Source organism: Podarcis vaucheri (assembly GCF_965113315.1).
Source record: "Podarcis vaucheri genome assembly, chromosome: Z".
Lineage (NCBI taxonomy): Eukaryota > Metazoa > Chordata > Lepidosauria > Squamata > Lacertidae > Podarcis > Podarcis vaucheri.
Window position 1 is genome coordinate 25,839,572 of NC_138758.1, and position 24,666 is coordinate 25,864,237.

At 43.3% G+C, this 24,666-nt stretch overlaps 1 protein-coding gene across 8 annotated transcripts in view; it reads right to left on the reverse strand.

Moving 5' to 3' along the window:
- GAB3 (GRB2 associated binding protein 3) overlaps positions 1-24,666 on the reverse strand; it is a 94,643-nt gene that overhangs the window by 22,110 nt on the left and 47,867 nt on the right. For 7 of the 8 annotated variants that reach the window (XM_082208135.1, XM_082208133.1, XM_082208139.1 and 4 more), the window contains exons 2-3: positions 10,984-11,287; positions 2,504-2,720 (exon numbers count right to left, since the gene is read on the reverse strand). In XM_082208135.1, the coding sequence (XP_082064261.1) occupies positions 2,504-2,720; positions 10,984-11,287 (521 nt within the window). Of the gene's footprint in view, positions 1-2,503; positions 2,721-10,983; positions 11,288-12,319; positions 12,486-24,666 lie in introns of those variants that run through there. The other variant, XM_082208138.1, reaches the window with a different exon arrangement.

Genomic DNA, 24,666 nt, shown 5'->3' on the forward strand with positions numbered 1-24,666 from the left:
AACTGCTTTGGAACTTCATCAAGCAATCTGAAATTTATGGTTCTGACATGCCTTTGGATATATATGCTAATTGTGGTTCTTGTCTGATGAATGATTATGGAATTCACTGTTGATGTTGATAAAAAAATAATAAGTTGCATAGTTGACCTTGTTGGTTCTGCCCCACCCCCACCCCAAATGTCATTGCAATCTAGATGGACATGAGGGATGCACATTCTTATCTTGTCAAAATGTCCAAATACTGCTTTAAACATCCCGTTCCCACTGCTGGATAGCTCTGCATTCTGCTTAGTTTGACGTGGTTGGTGGAATATGAGGTCAATTGTGAGAATAACAACCCTATTTCATTTCCAGAATTTGCTGGAAAACATGGTACGAACATTTTTAATATGGTGATTTCATACTTGCCTGGTGGGGAGTGGAAGGATTTGCTTTTCATCCCACAAGTTTTTGTTTAATTTTTACTTTCCTCTAAACAGTATCAGAGTTAAAGGACAACAAAATACTTAGTTTTGTTTTAGCCTTTGTGCTAAAACTGAGGCATCAACTCTCATTGATTTACTTAACTCTCTCTACCATTGAAATAATTGTGATTCCAGAGTGCTTAATTTTGCTTTGTGTCCTAAATTATCCCCCCCACCCCACCCCGTTCTATTCATTTCTACCTTGCCTTTCCAGGAAAGCTTTTAGGACAAGCCATCGAGGAGAACATTTTGTTGACTACAATATAGAGGAGTAATTTTATTTGTAGGGGCAATTATGTTGTTCTCTTGTGGATGCATTTGTGGTACTCATGTTTTGTTATAGCCATCGTTGAAAACAAAATAGATATTGACTTGAAGAGGCACTCTGGAGGGTTTTTACGGTTTCAAAATATTCAGCATCTGATTGCCGTTTTAAGCGCAAAGAAGAAATTTGGGGATTATAGGTCAGGTTGACTTTTAAGGCTTCCTGCATTTTTCTTTCAGTGGAAACACGGGTAGCTCTCTCCCCACCAAAGCAAGAACAGAATGTGATGGGGGAGATGGAAGGGTAGGACTGTTCTTTCTTTTGGGAAAATTTACAACTGGAATAAGGAACCTGTGCCTCCTAAGCTAGCTTAATGCCCACAGGTGTAGAGGGCTCTGTCTCATTGCCACTGTGGAATTTTACTTCAACCACTAACCTAGGTGACAAGTAAGAGAAGAAATGGGGCATTACAGGCACTTTTAACTGGTTCCTAGGATTCTCACACACCCCTACACACTTCTTGAGCACTTTTACTGGTTGAAATATGTCCTCTGAGATGCCTTTCCCATGCCTGGATGGAGAGATGTGTATGTTGTGCGTGCGTGTGTTTTACAAAGTCACATCTATTGCTTGCTTCAGTGTTGGCCACTCCCACTTTTGCCTCTGGCTATGCCCACCACTGGCATACCCAAGTAGGGATTGGGCAAGACTGACTGCAAACCTTAAGAGTCGTTGCCAGCCATGTTGAAAGTATTGAGTTACATGGTCCAATGGTCTGACTTGGTATAAGACCATTTCCTAGAATTATAGAAGCAGAAGAGGCTATCTAGGCTGTGTATATCCATGCATTTAAGTCACATTACTCCCCCCCCCACCACCACAAAATCCTGGTACCTGTAGTTTGTTAAAGGTGCTGGGAATTGTAGCCCTGGGAGGAGTAAACTACGCTTCCTATGAATCTTTTCTAGAGAAGCAGAATGAGCTTGAAGTGCATGGTGTGTATGCAGCCCTGGATTTCCCGCACCCTTACTAAAATGTAGAAAGAACTGCATGTACAATGGGTCTGGTCCATCGGCCTATGAAAAACATTCTGAAAAATACTAAGCAATGCAACCATGTGGAGAAATATTAACATCAACTTGACAGAGCTGGCCCTACGATGCAAAGGGAGGCAGCTACCTAAGGCCTCAGATGCTGAGAGGCAGAGAGCAGTCAGAGCTTTGTGCCACATAGCTTGCCCTGTGCCTCCTAAGCTAGCTTTATGTCCTCAGGTGTGGAGGGCTCTGTGTCATTGCCATGGTTGAATCTTACTTCAGCCACCAAGCTAGGTGGCATTCTCATCATACAATCAAAGCACTATGATAACACAACCATGGCTTGCCTCAAAGAATTTTGGGAGCTGTAGCTCTGTGAGGGGAATAGGGAACTCAGCTCTCTTAATGAACTACAGCTCCCAGAATTCTTTGGGGGAGGTTGTGGCTGTTTAAAGTGGCACCATAGAGCTTTAAATATAAGGTGTACATATGACCACAATTTATGAACTTACATCTATGTGCGAAGTTCCCTTGGTTCCAAACTTACTTTGGGAATAACCCTGTTTTGCCCCCCAAAACTGAAAGGCACTCAACCTTCCCCACTGGCCTCCAGATGTTCTGGACCACAGCTCACAGCAGCCCCAGCCAGGACACGGTTGCTAATGGGAGTTGTACTTGAGCAACATCTGGAAGGCCACAAGGTTGAAGGAAGGTTGTATCAGAGAGAGTTATGGTGATACCTGACATGACTGAGTTTTCCGGTCTCACAGTTCGATAAGAACAGATAGTCAGGAAGGAAGACAGACTCTGACTCGCTTGCTGTCTCCTCTGCAGCAGAAGCATCCGCAGCAGCCTGGTCGGCCAAAAGGGAAGGGTCTGCAACCCTCAAGGCGTGGGCAGAGGCGGCTGGTGAAGGTTGCGGGGAAGTGGTGGTGTGGGAGAGGCTGTCTCCGGAATCTGTGACAAAGGAAAGAAAAGGTTATAAGTTGACGGTGCTTGTCAGGAAGTCAGTTTGGCCTTGATCCTGTAAGGGGCTTGATTCTTTCCAAGGAGTGCAGTGAAGGATTTGTGGCCTATACTAATTTCTTCATTGTTTACCTTCTGTCCGTCCAGGGTTGTTGGAACAAAGAGTAAATCTACAGTACTGAGGAAGATGAGGTCAGCACTGGAAGAAAGCCTATGCGCTGTGGCCAAATTGGACTGAAACAATCAGTACTGGTGTATACCTGGCTTTCTGTTGTTTTCTTCAGGGCCAACATTTAAAAGGAGGTTATAAATAATCTCGACTTAAAAGAAAACTTAATTTAAGAGACGTGTTCACAACATGGGTAAAATGGAATGTTTTCAATAGCTTTTTAAAACAGTTTTTTACTGATAATGTTATTCTTTTCTTCTTTACGTAAATCATTTTGAGTTTTTAAAGGGTTTTTCTTTTACAATCAAGCAGTGTGTGTGTGTGTGTGTGTGTGTGTGTGTGTATCACACAGCTGTATTTATAATCAACCAGTGGACTCATACAGTTGCAACATTTGGAAACCCATGCAGAATTTCAACACATTTTGGTGGAGTGGGGTGGGAGAGAGAGATGGGCCTTGGAGAATACTAGGTTTGGGGTGTTCGTTATTATCACTGAGAGCTCTATTATGTTTCCTGAAGGATTGTGTTAATGAAATGAACTCTTTGAGCTGATGGGGATTTTATTAATGCCAAAAAGATACTACAGCAAAAAAAAAAAAAAAAGGAAGATAAGTCAGCTATACTATTTTAGGCTGGTGTTAAAGGATAACCTGGCTATCCTCTTGGGTAGCATTCTGCAGGACTCCTTAAAGTCCCCCAAATATCAGAAGCCTACTTAAGGAAAGGCTTTCAATGTGGTTGCCTCTATTCTGTGGAACAGCATCCCTTTTGAGATACAACAGACAGCCATTATCTGCATTTTCCTAAAACAACTGGAGACATTTTGGTTTTGACAGGCTTTTCCAGCTGGATGAAAATGCTGGGTGTCTTTTTGTATGGTATTTAAACTTAGCTTCAGAGGTGGTTTTTTTTTGGGGGGGGTGTAAGCACTGCTTCAAAAACTATTTCTGCTTTCTTATTATTCTGATTGACTGATTATTTAATTTCTAAATAATTTCAAGATGCATGTAAATTGCCTGGACATATATGTAAAAGGCAATTCATAAATAATATTTCTCACTGTGTATTTTTTTGCACTATGTAGTATTCTAACAATTAAAAAAAAGTTATAAAAAGGCTGCTTCCCCAACCTGTGCGGAGGGTGTTAAGAATATTTGAGACAGCCCCCTCCAAGCACCTAATATGGCCATACCACCGCCACTGCTTAAATAGCAGTATGCAACCCAATCTTGACGACGACAACAACAACAACAATTATTGATATTTAAAGTCACATTTTTCCATTATGGATAGCCACCAAGTGTTTACATTAAAGAGAAGCTCAGCTTCCCTAACCCATAAACAGTATCTGGGAAACGAGGCCAAGATATTATCTAACGCAACATATCCAAGAAGCAAAGTGTTTATACTGCGGGAAGACAAACTGTAGTCTACAAAATGTACAGCCAAACACTTCCCACAGACAGGTGTTCTGCATGGTCCTTTTCAAACCACCTGAGAAACATAGAGGCGGTAAGACAAGCCAGCCCCTCCCAGCCTCTGTGTGGATAAGTGGAATTTGCAAGTTAAAAGAGGGATGGGGCAGGATGGAGGGGTACAGAAAACAAAAAATGTGGAGCCAGACTGGACTGGTATCAACTCATGGGGAGGGACCACTACTCAGTGACAGAACACCTGCTTTGCATGCAGCTTCCAGCTTCAATTGCCAGCATCTCCAGGAAGGGCTGGGAAAGACTCCCTGACTGAAACCCTGGAGAGCTGCTGCCAATCAGTGTAGACAATACTAAGCTAGATGGATCAATGCTCTGACTCATTATAAGGCATCTTCCTATCTTCCATAAAAGGGGCAGGGGAACAAAATATTTGTTCAGGTTGCAAAATCAGGTTGCCTTTCTCCATAAGACCAGCAGATGGCAGCATTTTTGTTCTACAGCCAAGCAGTTCCATCAAGATTTATCTGTTCTTAGGATACCACTTTTGTGTATTTACTACCCGGCAAGGTGTCATTCTAAAGCCTTTGCAAGATCTACATCTATTTCTATAAACAGCCACACACTCAAGTGCACGCTTATTGATTAAAGCTAAGGAAAACTCATGCATGCATTTACATTATGTCTACAATGAAAGCCTACACATTTTAGAAAAGCCACTTAAATCTTACTGTTAAAATGAGTCATGGACCAATTTGGAACACAAACAGCTTTTCAGATACAGAGTTCATCTGATGCACAGAAATGGGCAGTGCTGCTGCCAGCAATGATACTTCCAAAAAGGCTGCAGGATCAATATTCTAAACTATCGGGGTTACTGCTAAAGGGAGATGGGTGTTGTGTCCTCTGGAAGTGCCTTCTTGTCTGACAATGGCACTGCCATTCTAGCAGAATCAGCTTAACTAGAAAGTGTTGGAAGTCCTCGCTGCACCTTAAAGTGGCATTTGAACAAGTATGTAAAAGAATTTGCAGACTATACTACGGTGTAATTAATAACCCACTGGATAAAATGACCTCTATTTTGCAAAATCAATCTTCCTGCACATGTCCCAGGCCAAATCTGGCATAAAAGGTCAAATATTCTGGGACAAGAACTCATACCACCAGAAACTGGTGCAGTTAGAGCCAGACTAGAAGGCCTAGGTACCCACCTTACCCAAAGAGCCTGGGTGCCCTTCTCCCCAAGCAGCCAGCGGCTAGGGAGCTGGCAGCACCAAATGGTCCTGCACCAGGAAGCATGGGCGTAGCCAGGACTTTTGTTGGGGGGGGGCCAGAAGTGATGTCATTGGTCAGTTAGTTAAGTATTTCTATGGTTTTACTTGGTCTAGGGGGGGGACAGCTGCCCCCACTGCCCCCCTTTGGCTATGCCCATGCCAGGAAGTGAAGTGCTGCTCACTGTCCTCAAGGCTGCAACTGTTCACCATTTTAAACTGAATCATTTCCACCCCAGGGTGAGAGTGACAGCAGGCTCAGCCAATCAGACACCATATTTTGGGGATGGGGGGATGGACCCAATAAGGATACCCTAGCAGCGAGGGGACAGGCATTCTCTAAATTGGTAACGGGGGGGGGGGAGGATTTATTTATTTTATTTCATGGAATTGATGCACTGCTTGATTGCAAAATGTATATATATGTTTATATATAAATAAATAAATAGGCTCATTGTGCTTCCCAACTGGCTGATAGAATAGCATCTTCAAGGGGATCAAGGTTGTTATCTGATTACTGGGGGCAGAGAGGGTAAAGTGAAGGGAAAAGGGAGTTTAAGCTACCTTTCTGTGTGGGGGGGGGGAGGTCTGGTGTGGGGGGAGTGGATCTGCTGCTTTTCAGAGTGCAATGCTGCCTGTCACTGCCCTCCCAAGCTCCAACATGGGAATTAGTAAGTAAACCAAAATAGTAACAACAAAGCAAAACAAAAATCATTAAATCTCCAATGATCTTTCATTGAAAGGAAACCCAAAGCACCACCCTTGGAAAATCACACTGCTCAGGAAAGCAGGGAGCACGATGCAATATGTCTTCTGAATGACATATCATTGCTGGGCGTTTTGTGCATTGTGAGCTCTTTTTGCAATTACTGGAGGGAGGGGGCAGAACATCAATTAAAAATCTCTCCAAACTGTGCTCTCTCTTCAGGCGCTGGCCCGTTTGGGGAGTGCCGGAGGTAAGATGGATTTCATCCATCTGCTCCAACTGTCCTGGAGCCCTTGTTAATAGTGATAGGGTTTCTAATGGGCTGTGTGATCCTTGAAGATAAACCTCAGTGACATTCAGATAAAACTGGCAAGGCTAGAATCCAAATCTCTGGAGAGAACTCAGACTCAGGCAAATGAAGCTGCCCACTGAAGGGAAGAAACAAGAATCCCTCGATTTGCATAATTTATTGTAAGCCATTTTGCATCTCCCAGGGAAACAGGTAGAAAACATCCTTTCCCAACCTGGCATCCTTCGGGTGTTTTGGACTGCGACTCCCATCAGCTGTGATGGCAGGTGATGATGGGAGTTGTAGTCCAAAACACCTGGACAGTATCGTGTTGAGCAGAGAGGGTGTGTGTGTGTGTGTGTGTGTGTGTGTGTGGGAGAGACAGAGAGAGAGAGAGAGAGAGAGAGAGAGAGAGAGAGAGAGAGAGAGAGATTTTTTTACAATACTTGTATTCAGACCATTCAATTTTCTGCAAATGGTCTGAGCACATTTGCGGAAGCTGACACTGAAAATGACTATGCTTATCTGAGGACCAATGTATACAAAATCACAGCAAACTGGAGTCTGGGATTAATGCAATGAGAAGTAGTTATCTTCCGAAACCATTCCCAGCCAGCAAATCCTCTCCACCCACCTCCCCTCTTTCACCTCCCTTCAGCAAACCCCTTGCCTTAACATTCCATAGCCAAAGCCCACCTTCCCCAATGTGGCACCTCCTCATTCAGGATGTTCTCCCTATCCCTAACCACCTGCACAGTCTGCTGTTTTTCTTGGAATAAACAAATAAATGAAAATTAAAACTGATGATATATGATTCTTCAAGTATATAATCAACAGGGGCTGCCCCCCAACTTACATTGCTCACCAACCCACCAACCCTCTTGTCAATTCCCCACCCTGTCCCTTTACACCTCACCCAAAACCCTCACAGCTCTTTCAAACTTCCCATCCCCTTGCAACTCCTCTGTGTGTCTCCATCCTCCCTTCATCCAAAATGCTGTTGTTTAAAATTGCCACTTTGAAAGCTGGCTCTCTCCCGCCCCCTACATCCCCTACGCTGTGATGTGGCACTCCAAATCCTCCAATGGTGGCTGCGTGATGACAGCCTTAAATTTTTATGTATATAGGAAGATAAAAACAGCACCCATACGATTGTGAACATAGATATTTAAACAGACAAAAAAGGCAGACAACCCACCAGAAGCAGGGAAGGAAAATCAGTGTTGGCTGTAAAAGGAGGGAGGCCATCTGAAGAAACAAGCAAGCCCATCTAGCAAGGGTCAGCTAATGGGCTGGAAGTCTGGTCTTGGCTTTATGTACATCTTGGGCAAGTGTTTTGAATGTATTCTGGAAGGGGTATTATATGCAAATGAGCACTCAAATTATGAGAGAGTTGGGTTTGCTTGTTTGTTTGCTTGCTTGCTTGCTTTTTAAAAGCTTCTACTAGCAAATGCATCCAGTCTCGAAGGTCAACATTCTGGGGAAGGGGAAAGAAACTGGGACCTTCTGCATGTGAAGCAGATGCTCTACCATTGATCATCCATCCCTGAGGTGAGTTTACAGTGATTTCATTAGGAATCTCAAAGATTCTTACACCTGTCAGTAAATAAATTTTGACATGAACAGTTTAAGGCAACACACAGCCCTCCAGATGCTGTTGGACTTCCAACTTGCACCAGCCCCAGCCAGCATTGCTGATGGTCAGAAATAACAGGAGTTGTAGTCCCACAAAGTATTGAGGCATCACGTTGGGTATCCAAGGCTTAAGGGGCTGCACTGCTTAATGACGTGCAAGCAAACCCACTTTTCAAATGAGTGGCAAAGGAGTTCCTCTTTGAGAGCCTATGACTTGCTGGTGGAGTAAGTGCTAGATACTTTGGAGACAGAGGTGAGGCCAAGTCTTGCGGGAAGTTGAACTGTCAACATGGACATACCCAAGGAAGAAGTACCTTGTTCAGAAATCACAACCTTGAAACCATGGTCTGAGCAATATGGGCTCACAAACACTTTCTGTCCTCTGTCTCCTTCACTTCCTTGCTTTTGATAACAAACTAGTTCTCTGGTGCCACACAAGATTACTAAATATTAAGACAACACCTTTTCCAATTATTTTACACGTTTCTCCTCCGAATACTTTAATGAGCGTGTTTGCTTTTTGTACCCTGTTTGCTGGGTTTGTTTATGGATATTTGATGTTTTCCAGTTTCCAGTTTTGTATTTTGTTGACTATAAGCTACTTTGAGGGCCGCTAAGGCGCAGGAAAGCAGCACATAGAGTAATTAGAGTCTGAAAGTTCCCCCTCCCAACAAATATTATACCCAAGGGAAAAGGATCAGGATCTTGTCAGCAGGCTGGATTCTGATCTCCCCGACCCTCTACAGGCCATTTTTAGGGGCTCCTGTTCATTCCTTGGCAGCCATGGGCTTCAGCCAATGTTAGTCCTATTCAAGAGTAGTCCCACTGAAATTAATGAACATGGCTAGCTTACATGCAGCTAATCCACAGCAAATGCACAATGTCTCTGAGAAACAGACAGCAAAAGTCACACAGAGTAAAGGGGCAGAAAGTTGATCTCCAAGGCTCAGAACTGGCAAGCACTAATTCCTCTGAGTACTCTCTCCAGCCCATTAGCAAATGCTCTTTGCAGGGAGAGCAAGTGAGAATACGAAAGTGTCCCTTTGGGCTGTGCCGACATCTGAAGCCAGGCTCCAAGGACAGAAGCCGGTGGCCTTCTGCACATTTTCCTAAGAGCCTAGTAATAAAATTGAGGTCCATTAAAGGCACATGGCAGCATCTGCGGACCATAAATTATGTATGTCCATTTTCTATGGAGGGAGCAAAGAGATTCTATGTTTGTTCTCATTCTCCCCCCTCCCCCTTCTCTTCCTCCTGCTCCCTGCTCTGCAATCAAGGCAGCAGTCTGCTTTCTCCATCAGAATAAAGCTTTATTTGATAAGCTGAAGCACTAATTGGGAAAAGAAAAATCACTGAAGCTTGCACATATGACTACAGAGCAAGACAGGAGAGTACATAAACCTCTGGTCCATCTTGCCTGGACTACTGTAATGAACTGTACGTGAAGCTGCCCTTTAATACCATCCAGAGACTGCAGCTAGTGTAAAATGTGGCTGCCAGGTTGGTAAGTGGGACAGCCCACTGGAACCATGTGTCACTCAGAGCACTGCACTGGCTGCCAATGAACTAATTCAAGGTATTAGCACTAGCACACAAGGTCCTGCATGGCTTGGGACTAAAGTACTTAAGGGAGCCCCTTCCCCAATATCAGCCAGTTATACCTGTAACCACAGTGGGAATGGCTGTAACTCTGCTTTGCATGTATAAAGTCCCTGGTTCAATTCTCAGCATCTCCAGGTAGGGCTGGGAGAGTCCCTGTCAGAAATCCTGAACCACTGATTATCAATGTAGACAATACTGAGCCACATGGACCATTGGTCCGACATAGTATGAGGCAGTTTCATATGTTCCAGTGCTTCTTAAGGCACAGATGGGGATACTGTGATCCTCCAAAAAGGTTGTTAGACTTTAGCTCCCATCAGCTTAGCCAGCACTGCCAATGGTCAAGCCTGATGGGAGTTGTAGTCCTGCAAATATTCAGAGGGTTCCCCATCTCTGCCCTGTGGCATGCCTGCTACTCAGCAGTTCTTTTGCCTTGCAAATATACTGAGCTTCAGCTATGTTGGCTGATAATATAAGCTGAGGATTCTAGCAACCCATCCCCTCAATCAATAAATACACTGGGCTAAATGCATCTGACGTTAAGCTGCGTCCTCCAAGTCTAAAAGCAAATTAAAGTGGTATATAGATTTGGTATGTTCCAGTGATAACATCAGAAAACTGGCTTTTACTTTCCCCTTTTTTTCTTTTAAGGGACACTGAAACATTTCTCGTAATCAACAAGCCATCTGCAAGATGATTCATTCCCGGGCATACGGCATAAAAATGAAAGTGCATGCTGCAAATCTCTTGGAGAATTGTGACTGGAAAACCTGCCTCTTTAAAGGGAGTTCTCCCCCAAAACTGGTGCCTTCCAGAGGTTTTGAACTGGGGCTGATGGGATTTGTAGTTCAAAATATTTGGAGCCCCCAGGTTGCGAAAGCCTATTTCAAGATTTTGGTGCTTGCTTCTCTAAATTTCAGACAAAAGCAGATATATTTAAAAGTGGTTTTGGTCAGGGAAACTTTTACAAACATGTTCCAAAATACAAGATTCAAAAAACTTGAGAGGCGGGGAGGAATGCCCCCTTCATAGGTATGCAAAATGCTTCCACATGGTCAGAGACTTTCGCCAACCAAGCTGTGATCCATTTAAGATATTAACAGTGAATGAACCACTTTTGCATGAGTTTTATCCATCTTTCCATTCCTACCTGTTCCATCTTCCAAATGTCCGAAGTTGCAGATTTGGGTGATGTGGTGCACCCAAGCCTGCATCTCCTCCTCCGATTTGGCCACCAGGTAGAAGGTGCGGTAAGTCGTTTTCACAATGAAGACAAAGTTGTTTTGGAATTCTTTCTTGATGAAGCTCGAGCCCGAGTGCTTCACCACCTCACATTCATTCAGGTCGATCACCCGGATGGGTTTCTTGGAATGGCTGTTTCGGTAATACTCTAGGACATCAGGGTTTCCGCTCATTCGGCCCTGGCGCAACACGAACCAGCGCTTTCGCCAAGCCTGTGAAAAAAAATAGTGAGAAGGATTGTTGGTGGCAATGTGTGTCTGCCAAAATAATTTAAATAGGAACATATTCTGGAATTTCCCCCTTATACAGATGAGCATAATTTGCATCATTCCTCTCCGCACAAGACACATCATATGGGGACTTCTGGAGAGGAAAAATGGCGGGCGTCGTGGCAGCGAGCAGCTCCTGAAGCAAGCCAGAGCCAACTGCGCTACCAGGCTGGCTCCGGGTTGCTGAGGCTGCCGCTGCCACGTTTCCGAGGGATAGATTTGCAAATCTGGGGACATTCTGGGGAAGGAATTTGTCCAGGGACAGTCCCCAGGAACCAGGGATGTCTGGTAACCCTACCTCAGAAATGTGTGCAAACTGTAAATATGTAGGTTCCTATCACATATAGCATATTCTAACAATTGAAAAGGCCTATTTTGTTTTGTTTAATTTTATTTTTGGATTTCCAGGTTTACAAACAATAACAAAGAAAACAATTAGGATATAATCAATAAATCCCCTTTGACTTCCTTCCTCCTCTTTTGTGGATCCTTATGCCAATATTTTCTCCCTTATTCCTAATTCTTCCAGTCAGTTTTGCCATTTCAGCACAGTCCATCAGTTTTATCTACCATTCTTCCTTGGTAGAATGTTTTCTTTCAATCTCTGAGCTAACAAAGTCTGGGCAGCTGAATAGTCTCTTCAGGTCACAGGATTTCGGGAAATGGCTGTTATGTGCCATGGTCCAGAGGTTAGTATGGGATCATCAAGCAAAGAGAACCATGATTTTCAGAGAGAGGGGAGAGATATGTCTTTTGTGGGCTGTGCCCAGCCCAAATGAGCATCATCTCTCTCATCAACCCAAAGTTCTCTGTGATGGGCCAAACATTTGGAAAGGGTGCTTCAACTTCACCACAGGAGAGGGTGGACTATAGACAACCCAGAACAGACTCCAGGTTTGATGAAGCTCTCAGCAAAAGCTCCCTCTAATTTGCCCCCCCCCCCAATATCAGTGGCCTTGGTCCTATGTTGGCTACCTTGCAGCAGGCAGCATTTACGCAGCAAGTCACTTCTGGAACTACAGTAGAATATACTGCAAGCTTTGTGATCACGACGACGACAACAACAACAACAACAACTTATATGCAGCCAATCTGACTGGGGTGCCTCAGCCACTCTGGGCGACTTCTGGTAAATTATAAAACCACAGTAAAACATCACACATTAAAAACTTCCCTATACTGTACAGGAATTACTGGGTTATCTGCATCCAGAAAAAAATTTGTTTGCAAGAAAATACGGAAATGAATGCAAAACCTGTGCAAAATGCCCGGAAGTGGCTTTTACATCATTTGAAGGCTAAAATATAATGTGGAATTTAACAGTTTGGGAAAAGTAATCAAAACAGAATAAACTGTGATGTGAATGCAGCCATTGTGCACACAGCCCCATTTCATCCTTGGGTGTGTTGAAGAACCTGCCAAAATCTTGGTGCTTGCCTTCAGATCACTTTTCAGGGGTCTGGTGAAGAAAAGGGTGGAAGTGAAAAAGGGCATTTCCGGGTTCCTGCGACATGACAGACAGACCATGTATATGACAGCTCTGTCAGATTCGGCCTCACGGAGCCTCTGGGAAGAGCACTTCCCCAAAAAACTCCAAGAGGAGTACTAGGGTGTCTCGGGGTCCTGCTGTTCACAGAGGGCACCTTGGCATTGCTGGTCTCTGCTCTCCATCCCAGAGAGGTGCGGAGAGTGGGGGGGGGGGCGGAGAGTGGGGGAGGGAGCTGAGTGAAAGCGACGGTGAACTAGGCACCATCGCAGCTCCGTGAGGCAAAAATCTTTGGGCTAACATTTCTTTAAAAAGCCAGAGGCATTTTGGGCATTTAAAGCAATGACATTCCAAAAAAATTAAGGTAAATTTTCCTATATGCCACGGCCACAGCTCGAACACTGGTAGCAATTAACTGGAAAGGGGGAAATGTCCTAACATTATCGGATTGGCAATGTAAATTACAGGAATTACAGGAATTGCAGAAATGACGCAATTGCCCAACAGTTTGAGCGGAAATAAAAGACAAGTGTTTGTTCAAAAATGGAATAAATATAAGAGGCATCTACAAAATTATAACAGTGGTATAATGTCTATGGAAGCATTCGATTGACCCTCGTCTAAAGTAGCCCATAAGAAATAAGACAAATTGTTGTAAGAATGTATTAGAGAATATAGAATGAGTAAACTAATAATGATAGGTGCATTCATCATCAGAAAGATGACGCACCAGGAAATGATAGGAAGTCTGGTCTCATTTATTTTATGTTAGTAAAAAGATAAGAAAAAGGGGGAGGGGAGAGAAACAGCATAAATCTAAGTTAAGTTTAATTTCTGTAAACATATAGAAGATTATTTGTATATGGTTTTTGTTTATACGGTTCTGTTTATATTTTTGTTCATTCAAGCATGTGTACATTATCTATGTTATATACGAATTTCAATAAAGTATTTGGAAAAAAAGGAAAAGGAAAAGGAAAGGAAAGGAAAGGAAAGAAAAAGAAAAAGAAAAGGGGGAAAAAGAAAGAAAGTGCTGGTGAACTAGGCACCACCGAAGTTCTGTGAGGCAAAGCCTCTGATCCAGCCACAAGCGGTTACAATTCCAGCATATTGAAGCCGACTGCAAAGGTGAGGACTGTTTAATTTGATCAATTCGGCAAAAAAAACCGGGAGTGTTAAAAGGAAGTCCACTCCCATTCCTGGTGCTACGAGCACGAAATATGTACAAGTGAAGTGTTGATGAAGTTTACTTTGGGAGATAAGTTAACTAATGAACAATAAGGATTAAAAGATTCCACACAGCTTTTGTTTATACTAATCTCAAGAATTTTTAAAGCATCAAAATTGACTTGAATTCAATTTGTACCTGAATCTATCCTATGTTGTGATTGAACTTGACTGAAAATGGAGGTCAAACAGGAGAAGGATTGCAATGTTATTTAATGGAAGAATACTACAAATTTCCTCTCTGGAAGAAAGATTGGACTGACTCTCTGAATCTACGCTACTTTTACGAAAGAATTTTTTGATCTTTCAGAGTGTTGAAGACATCTAACCTAATGGAATTATAATTGTGGACTTAAAAGGTATCAGCTGGTTTAAAATCATGATTAAAAAAGAGGACTATAATATTCATTGCTAATATTGAACTAAATCAGACTTTAAAATAATATTAATAATAATAATAATAATAATAAATTTTTATTTATATCCCGCCCTCCCCAGCCGAAGCCGGGCTCAGGGCGGCTAACAACACTAAAAAAGTGCAACAATATAAAAACATCATAAGAATTAATTAAAATCAAAATTAATGGCAACCATAAACTAAAGTATTGTAAAGATTGCTGAAGGAGGGAGTCAGGCTGTGCCCTAACCAAAGGCCTGGTGGAACAGCTCTGTCTTGCAGGCCCTGCGGAAAGATGTCAAGTCCTGCAGGGCCCTTGTCTCTTGTGACAGAGCGTTCCACCAGGTTGGAGCCGCAGCCGAAAAAGCCCTGGCTCTAGTTGAGGCCAGCCTAACCTCTCTGTGGCCTGGGACCTTCAAGATGTTTTTATTAGAGGACCGTAAGTTCCTCTGTGGGGCATACCAGGAGAGGCGGTCCCGTAGATACGAGGGTCCTAGGCCGTATAGGGCTTTAAAGGTTAAAACCAGCACCTTAAACCTGATCCTGTACTCCACTGGGAGCCAGTGCAGCTGGTATAGCACCGGATGAATGTGATCCCGCAGTGAAGACCCCGTAAGGAGTCTCGCTGCGGCATTCTGCACCCGCTGGAGTTTCTGGGTCAGTCTCAAGGGCAGCCCCACGTAGAGCGAGTTACAATAATCCAGTCTGGAGGTGACCGTCGCGTGGATCACAGTGGCTAGGTCAGGGCGAGAGAGGTAAGGGGCCAACTGCTTAGCTTGGCGGAGATGAAAAAATGCCGCCTTTGTTATAGCTGCAATCTGCGCCTCCATAGAGAGGGAGGTATCGAAGATTACACCCAAACTCTTAACGGACGGTGCTGGCACTAATTGCACCCCCGCAAGAGATGGGAGTTGCCCCCTCAATCCCATATCGTCCCGTCCCAGCCAGAGGACCTCTGTCTTCGAAGGATTTAACTTCAACCGGCTCCCACGTAACCATCCAGCCACAGCTAATATTATAGTTTTATTCATATTGGTAATTAAAAATCATTTTGATGGGAATATATAACCGTTAAAATCTGGTTTTGTGAGTAAAGTGGAAGGGGGGTAGGAAAGAGGCTGGAAGTAATGGTTTTCTCTACTGAGTCTAGTAAAATGGCCTAATAAAGTACTGATAAAGCCAAAATAACACCTTCCTTGGTGGGAAAGGACTTTTTGTTTTGGAATTAAATCTTAGAGAGGAAGCTGGGAAACGGGGAGAGAATTGGCCCCCCTTCATCCCAAATTAGAAATGGCAGAAGAAAAAATCTCAGTGTTGAAACAAACCAGCAGGGCTGTAAGACAAGAGAACATAAAATATGAATTATACGATTTGTTTTTAGAATTTAAAAGAGAACTGTTTGATCAGATAAAGGAAAATGTTGATAAGGCAGCTTCTCAAATTCGGGAAAATACTAATTTACTTTCAGAGGCTATGGGACAATTTAAAGAGGTGAATGTACAAACCACCGAGGTGGGAAAGGTTGAGGTGGGAGGTTCAATGAAAATGCAAGGGAAAGTAAGGGTGGTCCACGACAAAAATGGCACATCATGTGAATTGATTTGGGAGGCTTTGACTGTGATGGAGACAAAACAGGAAGGGAGGGCAAAAGGTATGAGAGGCTACTATATGTGGTGGCAATGTAAAGTTATTAAGAAGGCCTGGGAAGTGACATATAAAGATTTGAAGAGAATGTTGAAAATGATTTTTGTTAAAAAAAACAAACAGATGCTATGATTTTGAAAGGTACAGGACTTAATGGATTTATTGAGTGAAAGACTTTGTCCCTGCATCTGAGAGTGGACGCCAGACCAAGACCAGCCCATCCCTACAGAAGGAAGAAGCCACCGCCAAAGAAGATAAAGAAGATTGGCAAAACAAATTAGTGAACTATGCAGGACATAGTAGATAATTTGAAACCCAAGAAAGAAAAAGGACATTGATTTTTTTAAAAGGGGAAATGCATACTTTGCAAGCTTTGTGTATAGGCTTCTACATTAGTTGAACTTCTAAAAGGCACTTGTTACAAGATGAATAAGGTTTTAAAACTGGACTGTTAAGAATATACTATTTTATGGACGTGCATGAATAAGTATAAAATAATGGAACCAGGAGGGGGAGTGGAGGGAAGTCAATTAAGATTTATGGTTTACATTTTTTATTGTGATGTGTATGTTTTTGGTTTTTTGTTATCATAAAATAAATTGTATCTAAAAAGGGGGGAGGGAGAGAAAGAAAGAAAGCGAAAAGGGGTAGGTGTGAAACTAAGCAAAGTAATGATCAGGCTTCAAGTTCCTGCTACCCCCCACCCTGTCAGTCAAAGAGATTACTAAATTCATAATGTGCTCTAATGGTGCTTTTGCAGTAAATGACGGGAGCAGAAGCCTGCTATTACCACCTCAAAATGGATTTTCTTCTGTAATCGTTTTGTCTTAGTAAGAAGTCCCATAGATCCAGCTGGTGAATAAATGTAATTTATGAGGTACACACGCAAGCAGATACAGTTATATTATTCCTACCATCAAATCTTTCAAGGTGCATTTTGAGTGGGAAGGTCAAGTGAAATTTAGTTCACCCTCCTCCCTTTTCAAAGTCTCTACTTCCAGAATGAGGCATCAAAATGGGCTGTGAAACGTCAGACTCTAGGTGAGGGGGCAGCTCTCCCACTGCCACACCATGAAGGGGTATTGAATTTAGTGGGATGAATATCATTTTCTCCCCCCCCCCCAACAATGCCGTTTCAGGGCCTAATGCCAGCTACTGCCATTAAAAGCACCAACAGCAGACCTGTGTCTGTTATGTTTATATGTTTCGTCTTATATGTATCGTCATCTTGGACTAGGCCTACACATGCGCAGCAGAAATGAATTGCTTGATTGAGGAGGTGGTTGCACAGACTATACCACTTCACACTGAGGGGCAGCCTATGCCACTTTTGATATTCTTCCACATTAGAAAAAGGGGGAAAAACCAACCCTCCATGAAATTAAAAAAATGAGAAAAGATCTACTCCAGTACAACTGTTTGTCTTCTATGACTGCCAACTATCTGCTACAACAGCTGATTCCAATTTAGTGGTAAAGGGCAGGTAAAAATATGAATAAATCTAAGTTATTGCAAAATTATTTTTTTCTTTTTAAATAATGTTCAGTTTAATAAGAACATTAAGGATAGCCCTGATGGTCCCTCAAATTCATAGTCATGTTCAGTGCCAACCAGATGTCTTGTAGGTTTTGCCTACAAGCAAAACCTGAATACAACTGCAGTCTTGCATCTTGTGCTACCCAACAACTGGTCTTTAGAGGTATACTGCCTCTGACAGTGAAGACAGAACATAGCCATTGTGGCTAGTAGCCATGCATACCCTATCCTCCATGAATTTGTCTACTTCTCTTTTTAAAGCCAAACAAGTTGGTGGCAGTGGCGTAGCGTGGGGGGTGCAAGGGGGGCCGGCCGCACCGGGCGCAACATCTGGGGGGCGCGCGCTCGCTGCCTCCGGAGTCGCAGAAGAGCCTCGGGCGCAGGCTGTAGCAGAGCCGCATGTCTTGCGGAACCGATGGGCTGTGCGTGCGTCCGGGCTGAAGGCGTCCGGCAGGCAGCGGCTCTCAGCGCTCGTCGCGGTCCCCGCACGTCAGGGCCGTGGAGGACGCGCCAGGCAGATCCTCCTCACAGCCCCGTCTCCGCCGCTGCTGCTGCAGCTGCTGGGCCATGTTGCATTTTCCTCACCTCTCTACCCCCCTCCTCCTCCGGGCAAGCGGCGTCATTTGGGTGCCAGCGCCAGCGGCAACTCACCTCAGATCACCTGACGCGGCAGGTTAGGGGTTGGGGGGCGCAAATTACTTGCCTTGCCCTGGGTTAGGGGGCGCAAATTACTTGCCTTGCCCCGGGTGCTGACAACTCACGCTACGCCGCTGGTTGGTGGCAATCACTAGTGAATTCCAGTTTAACTATGTGTTATGTGAAGAAGCCCTATTGTCTGTTCTGAATCTTCCAACATTCAGCTTCACTGGATGGCCCAAAGTTCTCACATTATGAGAAAGGGAGAAAAACTAGTAACTGATAGCCTTACCCTTCATGAAAACATGGTTAGCAACTGACCAGTGTTTTGAACAACAGAATGAAGCCACTATATGTAACCCTTCAGGAGTCCTTGACAAGTAAGAGATGTGAATAACAAAGAGGAATTGGGAGAGATTTCATTAATCTGATTGGCATCAGCACAATGGAATCCACTGGGCAAATGGAAAATTTCAAATTTTATCTTCAGTGCAAGTAGGGGGAGAGACCTAGACTGTTTTGCCCTAAATGTCTTATTTCTTTCCAAAAAATAAGGGTGAATTATTGTCAAAGCAGCCCAAATAGGCATATCAATCTAAGCTTTCTTTAGCTGTCTGGGAGGAGAAGCATCGCATTTATTTTTGGATTCCTGGAAACAAGCTCCTAATTGCTTAGAGGCTCTGATACACACTTTATGTTTATATGCTTTCTGACGCTTGCTTTTATTAGCTTGAGAGAGTAGCCTTCCACAAAATGATTGCACCCTGGCTGAAGAGTCTCCATAAATCTATATTAATTTGCATCCATCCTTCATAAATGAAGAAATCCATTGCAAAAGCACCAGTGATTTTATTCCTGGTCCAATGCCCAGGGTGTAACCAGATATCTTTTTTATGCTTATCATCTCCACATTTTTCATTTATGGGGCCATCTACCATTAGCCAAACAACAGAGTTCTGACTAAAACCACCAAATGCTCCCACAAACAGCTTGCAGTCTCTGCATGCACTGAATAAGGATCATTTGTGAGGATGGGGCTGCCAACCTTTTGGGGACATTGGGCACATTTCAAATTTGGAAAAGGTGCAATGGGAGCACAACAGTCACAAAATGACTGCCATTGGAGGGCAAGGTATAACTCACAATGGCTATTAAAGATAAAGGAGCAGAAAGTGAGATAGGTTCACAAGATGGTCAGACACCCTGGCCGCAAATCAATGGGGGAAAGGAACCTACATTAGCCACTGCCACACTTGTTCATAAAGAGAAGCTCCTTGCCCATCTCCTCTGTTTACAGTGGAAGGAAGCATGGGTATCAAATCCTGGCATCCAATGAAAAGTGAGCATGTTTATTCTGCTCTTTGTGCTGTGGAGAAGCAATCAGACAACACAGCAAACCAGGATAAACAGCAACCCTGTGTTATCATATTATCATAGGGGCATCTAGTCCAACCTCCTGCAATGCAGGAATCTCAAGATGAACAAACGCAGCAACTGACTTTCACAAGGAATCTTGTACATGTTGCATTTTGAATGGTCTTTCAACACATTCATGCCTGGCCTTGGAAACACAGTCTAACCTCTGACAGCTTCAGCATCCGAGGATGCCTATTTTAAAATGCCTAGAAAAGGCATGAGTAGTTTGTTTCATTTTGTTTTTCTGAAAGGCTTATTGTTGACAGGATGTGGGGTACTTGGGGTAGAGTTGGGGCTTCTTAACATTTCAGACAAATGATTGAAAAAGAACGAGGCTGAAAATTACATCATATTTAAAAGTAACATGTGCTGGCCTATTAAAATAATAATAATTAGAAGTCACTCACCTTACCCCAAGTTTTAAGATTCTAGAGCACAGAACTTTTGGGATGAAGATGCCCACAAGGAACAGGATTTTGCTAAAGGGCACAGAAAACCCCAGAGTTCAAGTTCTATAGCTGGGGTGGGAAACCTTGCCCACTAGGCCTCTCTACCTGGCCATTGGGACTCTCCTTGGGTCATACCCTCCTAGAATATTTTTGCCTGGCTGAAAATTGTCATTGCACTCTTATAATGACTCTTGCATGCCTAAATGGAGGATTGAGAGGGGTGTATGTAGAAACCACTCTACTGTATATGAAAGCAAAACATTCACTGCTCTGACCACTTGGCGTACATGTGTTTCCCAGGTGGTCATCCATCCAGGTATTGACCAGATCAAGGCCTGCTGACCTTCATCAAGGTGGCACCCTCATGTGCCTCCAGACCACATCCTGGGATCATGAAGTTAGTCATGTTTCGAAGGGGTCTACTGTAAGCATGGCTGGATCCAACCTTCATCAATTTATTTTTCATGAGGTATAAAAATCTTCCCTTTCTCTGGCATTAAAAAGTATCACTGGGGAAAACACCTCCCTCTTTCCCACTCAACTGACACCCATCCATTACTAGCAAAGAGCAATGGCCTGAAACTGTCTTATTCTAGTTGTATGATGAATGTTTTATAGAAAAGCATACAGAGGCTGAAATTTTCAAAAACAGCAGGGAAGGTCCCATTTCTCCTTGCACACACACAAAAGGAAAAGATAGCATTCATCTGTGGGTGGGGAGAAGAAGTGAAAATGCCACATGCTCAGAATAAAATCAGAGCCAAAAGAAATCTGTTTCCCCAAAACCACGCTCCCATCCCAAATTGCACACCCTAATCTATAGTGTCTATGTATATTTACGCTCCCAGGAACAGCTGCAAGTGGATGAGTCATTGCTGCTATTTAATAAACTTGCAAATTTGCTGTCAGGCGAATGGATTCCTTTGAGCATATCTAAGTCAAATAGGTTTGAAAGCTGTGGAGTTTTTGTTTTTTGAAAGGACTATTTGCAAGAGAGAGAAAAACAACACTTCAGGCTGCGACAGTTAAGGAAACACGTGTGTGTGTGTACATATGCATAACCACACATATTCAAAACACTGATAGATTTGCTTAATGAACTGATTATGATTTTAACATACTAGTGGGACTGGCAACAAATCGTTGAAATCACCTACTCCTCTTTGCTGTTCCAAGACAGTCAGCTTTGCTTCCTCCATTCCATTCTCTTCCCATTCCCCACTTTGCCAGTCATTCTGCACCCAGTGAGCATATGTAGTCCTCACTGGGGCAGGGATGGAGTTGTGATTGCTGCCTTCCACCCGTCACCCTCTGCAGAACCTGAAAATGTGTCCCTTAAAAAGAAAAAAGGACCGCATCCACTTTTACTCCACAGCCATTTTGACATGTGGCAGCCAGAGGGTTTGCCAGGGATTAGTGTGGCACTCAGCCCGAAAGGGTTAGCCACTGCTGCAATAGGTCAATTCACAAGTAGCACCAATGCCTTGGAGCTAGGACAATGTGTGAGGAAAGGCCTTCCTTTCACTCTTCCTGATTGGCAGGGGATTCAAGGCAAACAACAGGAATGACTTTTACATATATCATGCAGTTCATTTAAGGAATTTGCTGCTATTCAGACAGATTCTTAGATAAGTTTATCAACAGCTTCTATTCACTATGGTTGAATGCAACCTCTGGGCTGGGGACTAATGATAAGCTTTCTGAGCAAATCATCTCTACACAGGTACGAGTGTTTCTGTGAAAGAGTGGCCCTTTGTTGATTTGTACAGCTCAACAATTTGTGTGCAGAGATACACAGACTTAACACCCATTGAATTTAACATGTGAATACCGATAATGGGAAAAGGCTATTGCCTTCATGCCCTACATGAAAGCTTTCCAAAAGCACTGCATCTCCTGCCTATGAGCTACTGAGCCATATTCAAGGTTCCATTATTAACGTGTAAAGCCCTGAACAACCAAGATACCGGATAGACCACCTTCATCTGTACAGACCCAGTCTACCTTTACAATAATTGGAGGGTGCCCTGTTGGGCATGCAGCGGCTGACAGATTGTTACATAAAACAATGTATGGCTTAGTGATTTATGGCTTTTTTGTTCAAAGGTCCCCATAGTAGTGAACAGTGCTATGTGCCAAATGGCTCCTTTAACCAGAGTAACAGTCGCCAAAACGCAATGTCTAGTTGCCATTTAGGGGCTAGACAGCTTGAAAGTTGTATTTTTCGATAAGATCTTTTGGTTCCTGAAATTCATTCTGATTGTGCAGATAAAATATTACGGATAGAATTCTACAGGATGTATTGCTAATGTGTGAAAATAGTCAAGATCGAAGGAGCCCCATGCATGCACGTCCAGATGGTGGAGATGTCATCCTGGCACCTAGGCATCTTCATTTGATTGCAAGTGGCTGGTAGCCAGAAGCAAAATGCACCTGGCAAATTTCTAACGCTGAAGGAGAACAGCATATTCATACAGATAAAAGATGCAAGGAAAGTGTGATAGCTCAATCAAAATTATTATTAAATGGGAAAATCAGTGACACTGGATACACATTGTTGCACAAATGGTTTCAACATAGATATAGATCCTCAGCACTCCACCTCTCACGTGGAAGACAAGTTAACTCACATCTCCCACCTCCTGATTCCCAGCTTCTCCATTCTCTGACCTAAGAGCAAGCCCATCCACAGACAATTGCCTAAGGTGAGTGCCCCTACCCTCAAGATATCGCCCCATCTCCACACTAGAGCTGGCAGAAAACAACAGTCAACAGCAGCCTCCAAATAAATAGGCTTCTCCTTGGAAAACAGTTACAGCGATGGCAGAGTTCTTGCTCTTCATGGGTGGGGCTAGCTGGCCAAATCTTCTGGTTCCAACAGGCTGCTGTTCTCCAGGTGCAGCAGAAAACAGCTAGGAAGTCTAAGAGTGGTACCCACCACCCATCTAGGTACAATGTGGATGTAGGCCTTTTTCACACTGGCACCAACCCTCTGGTATACCCTCCCCCTGCACTGTCTGAGAAGCATCAGCCTATTTTAGGTGCCCTTTTGCTTGTTTATTCAGGCATTTCCTGGCTGTTAATTTTTAGACTATGCTGCTTAGTATTCTGTTTCAGTATTTTGATTCTGCTGTCTACTGTGATAGTGACAGTTATGTATTTCATCTTATTTGTATTTTAGTTTTGTGGATTTCATGGATTTTACTGTGTAAACCACTCAGAGGTTTATCTTTATATGAAGCAGTTAATCTATTGGTTAGATAAATAGATATGGTTTATTACTGGGGAAAATAGGATGCTGGAATGATCAGATAACAAAAGGTGTATTTTTTGAGCCTGTAAATATGACTTATACAGAAAATAGCATGAGAACAAGGTTATTTCTTAAATCAGGAAGCCTTGCACCTGGGACCTTAATGTGGCCCATCAGGTCTCTCTGACTGGCCCTCAGCAATTTCCACAGGTCGTACCCCTTATTGCTCCTGCTTTATAACTGCCTTGAGTATTTTGGTCTAGCTGGAATGTCTGTGAACTCTGACAATAACTCTGGATGGATGTGTGTAGAAACTAGCCTACTGTACAAAGGTAACATTTACACCTGTTGCTCTGCCCACTTTTGCTTTGGCCACATGCACCACTGGAAGGTTTGCTTGATCCTGGAAACCCATGTATGGTCTTAAAAGAGTTCCCTACCCTTTTTAAACCATTGTCTTTATCCAGATCACAATTCCCACCCTGTTTTATCTCTCGGTGTTTGTAACAAATCTTTGTGTTCCCCTAAATAAATATGGTCTCCCATATTGATCAAGAACTGATAAATTTATTTCAGTTATACAACCTAGAAAAATGTGGTCTCACTTGCTGCTGTACATGAGAAAAGAAATATTGAAGCACAATTGTGAAGCAGGATAGTTTAGCTTCCGTGGAAAGGGGATTAACAATGTCAGGATCCAAATAACTGCATCCAGAGTCTTCTGTGCATCTCGTGGGATCATGGATCCACCTTACCTCATGCTTGTAGTAGCTAAAGGACACACTGCTTTGAACCCACTGGGAGTCCTGGCTCAGCAGTGCCTTCCTATCCCTGTTTGCAATATGGGGGCAATAATAACTAAATTACATAGGAACATACACATAAAGGGTCACTCCATTGTTCCATCTTAATCACTACTGCCGATACCGATAGGTCCCAGGTTCTATCATCAGTATCTCCATGTAGGCCTGGCCATGTCCCCTTCCTGAAACCCTGGAAGGCTGCTGCAACTTTTGAGTTGGAAGGGACCACAAGGATCATCTTGTCCAGCCGCCTGCAATGCAGGAAACTTTTGCCCAATGTGGGTCCCCCGAAAGAGACATATGGAGCACAATGCAACCCTTTTTGGACCCAAGTTAAGGTCTTCCTGCTTGCCCATTGTATTTTAAATGATACTTGGGTTGGTATTTTGCTCCTCTGTTGTTGTCCCCCCCCCCCCCCGTTTTAGTCTGGATGTCGTGAAGCTTACCTGTTGTTTTCTATATCATGTTTATATGT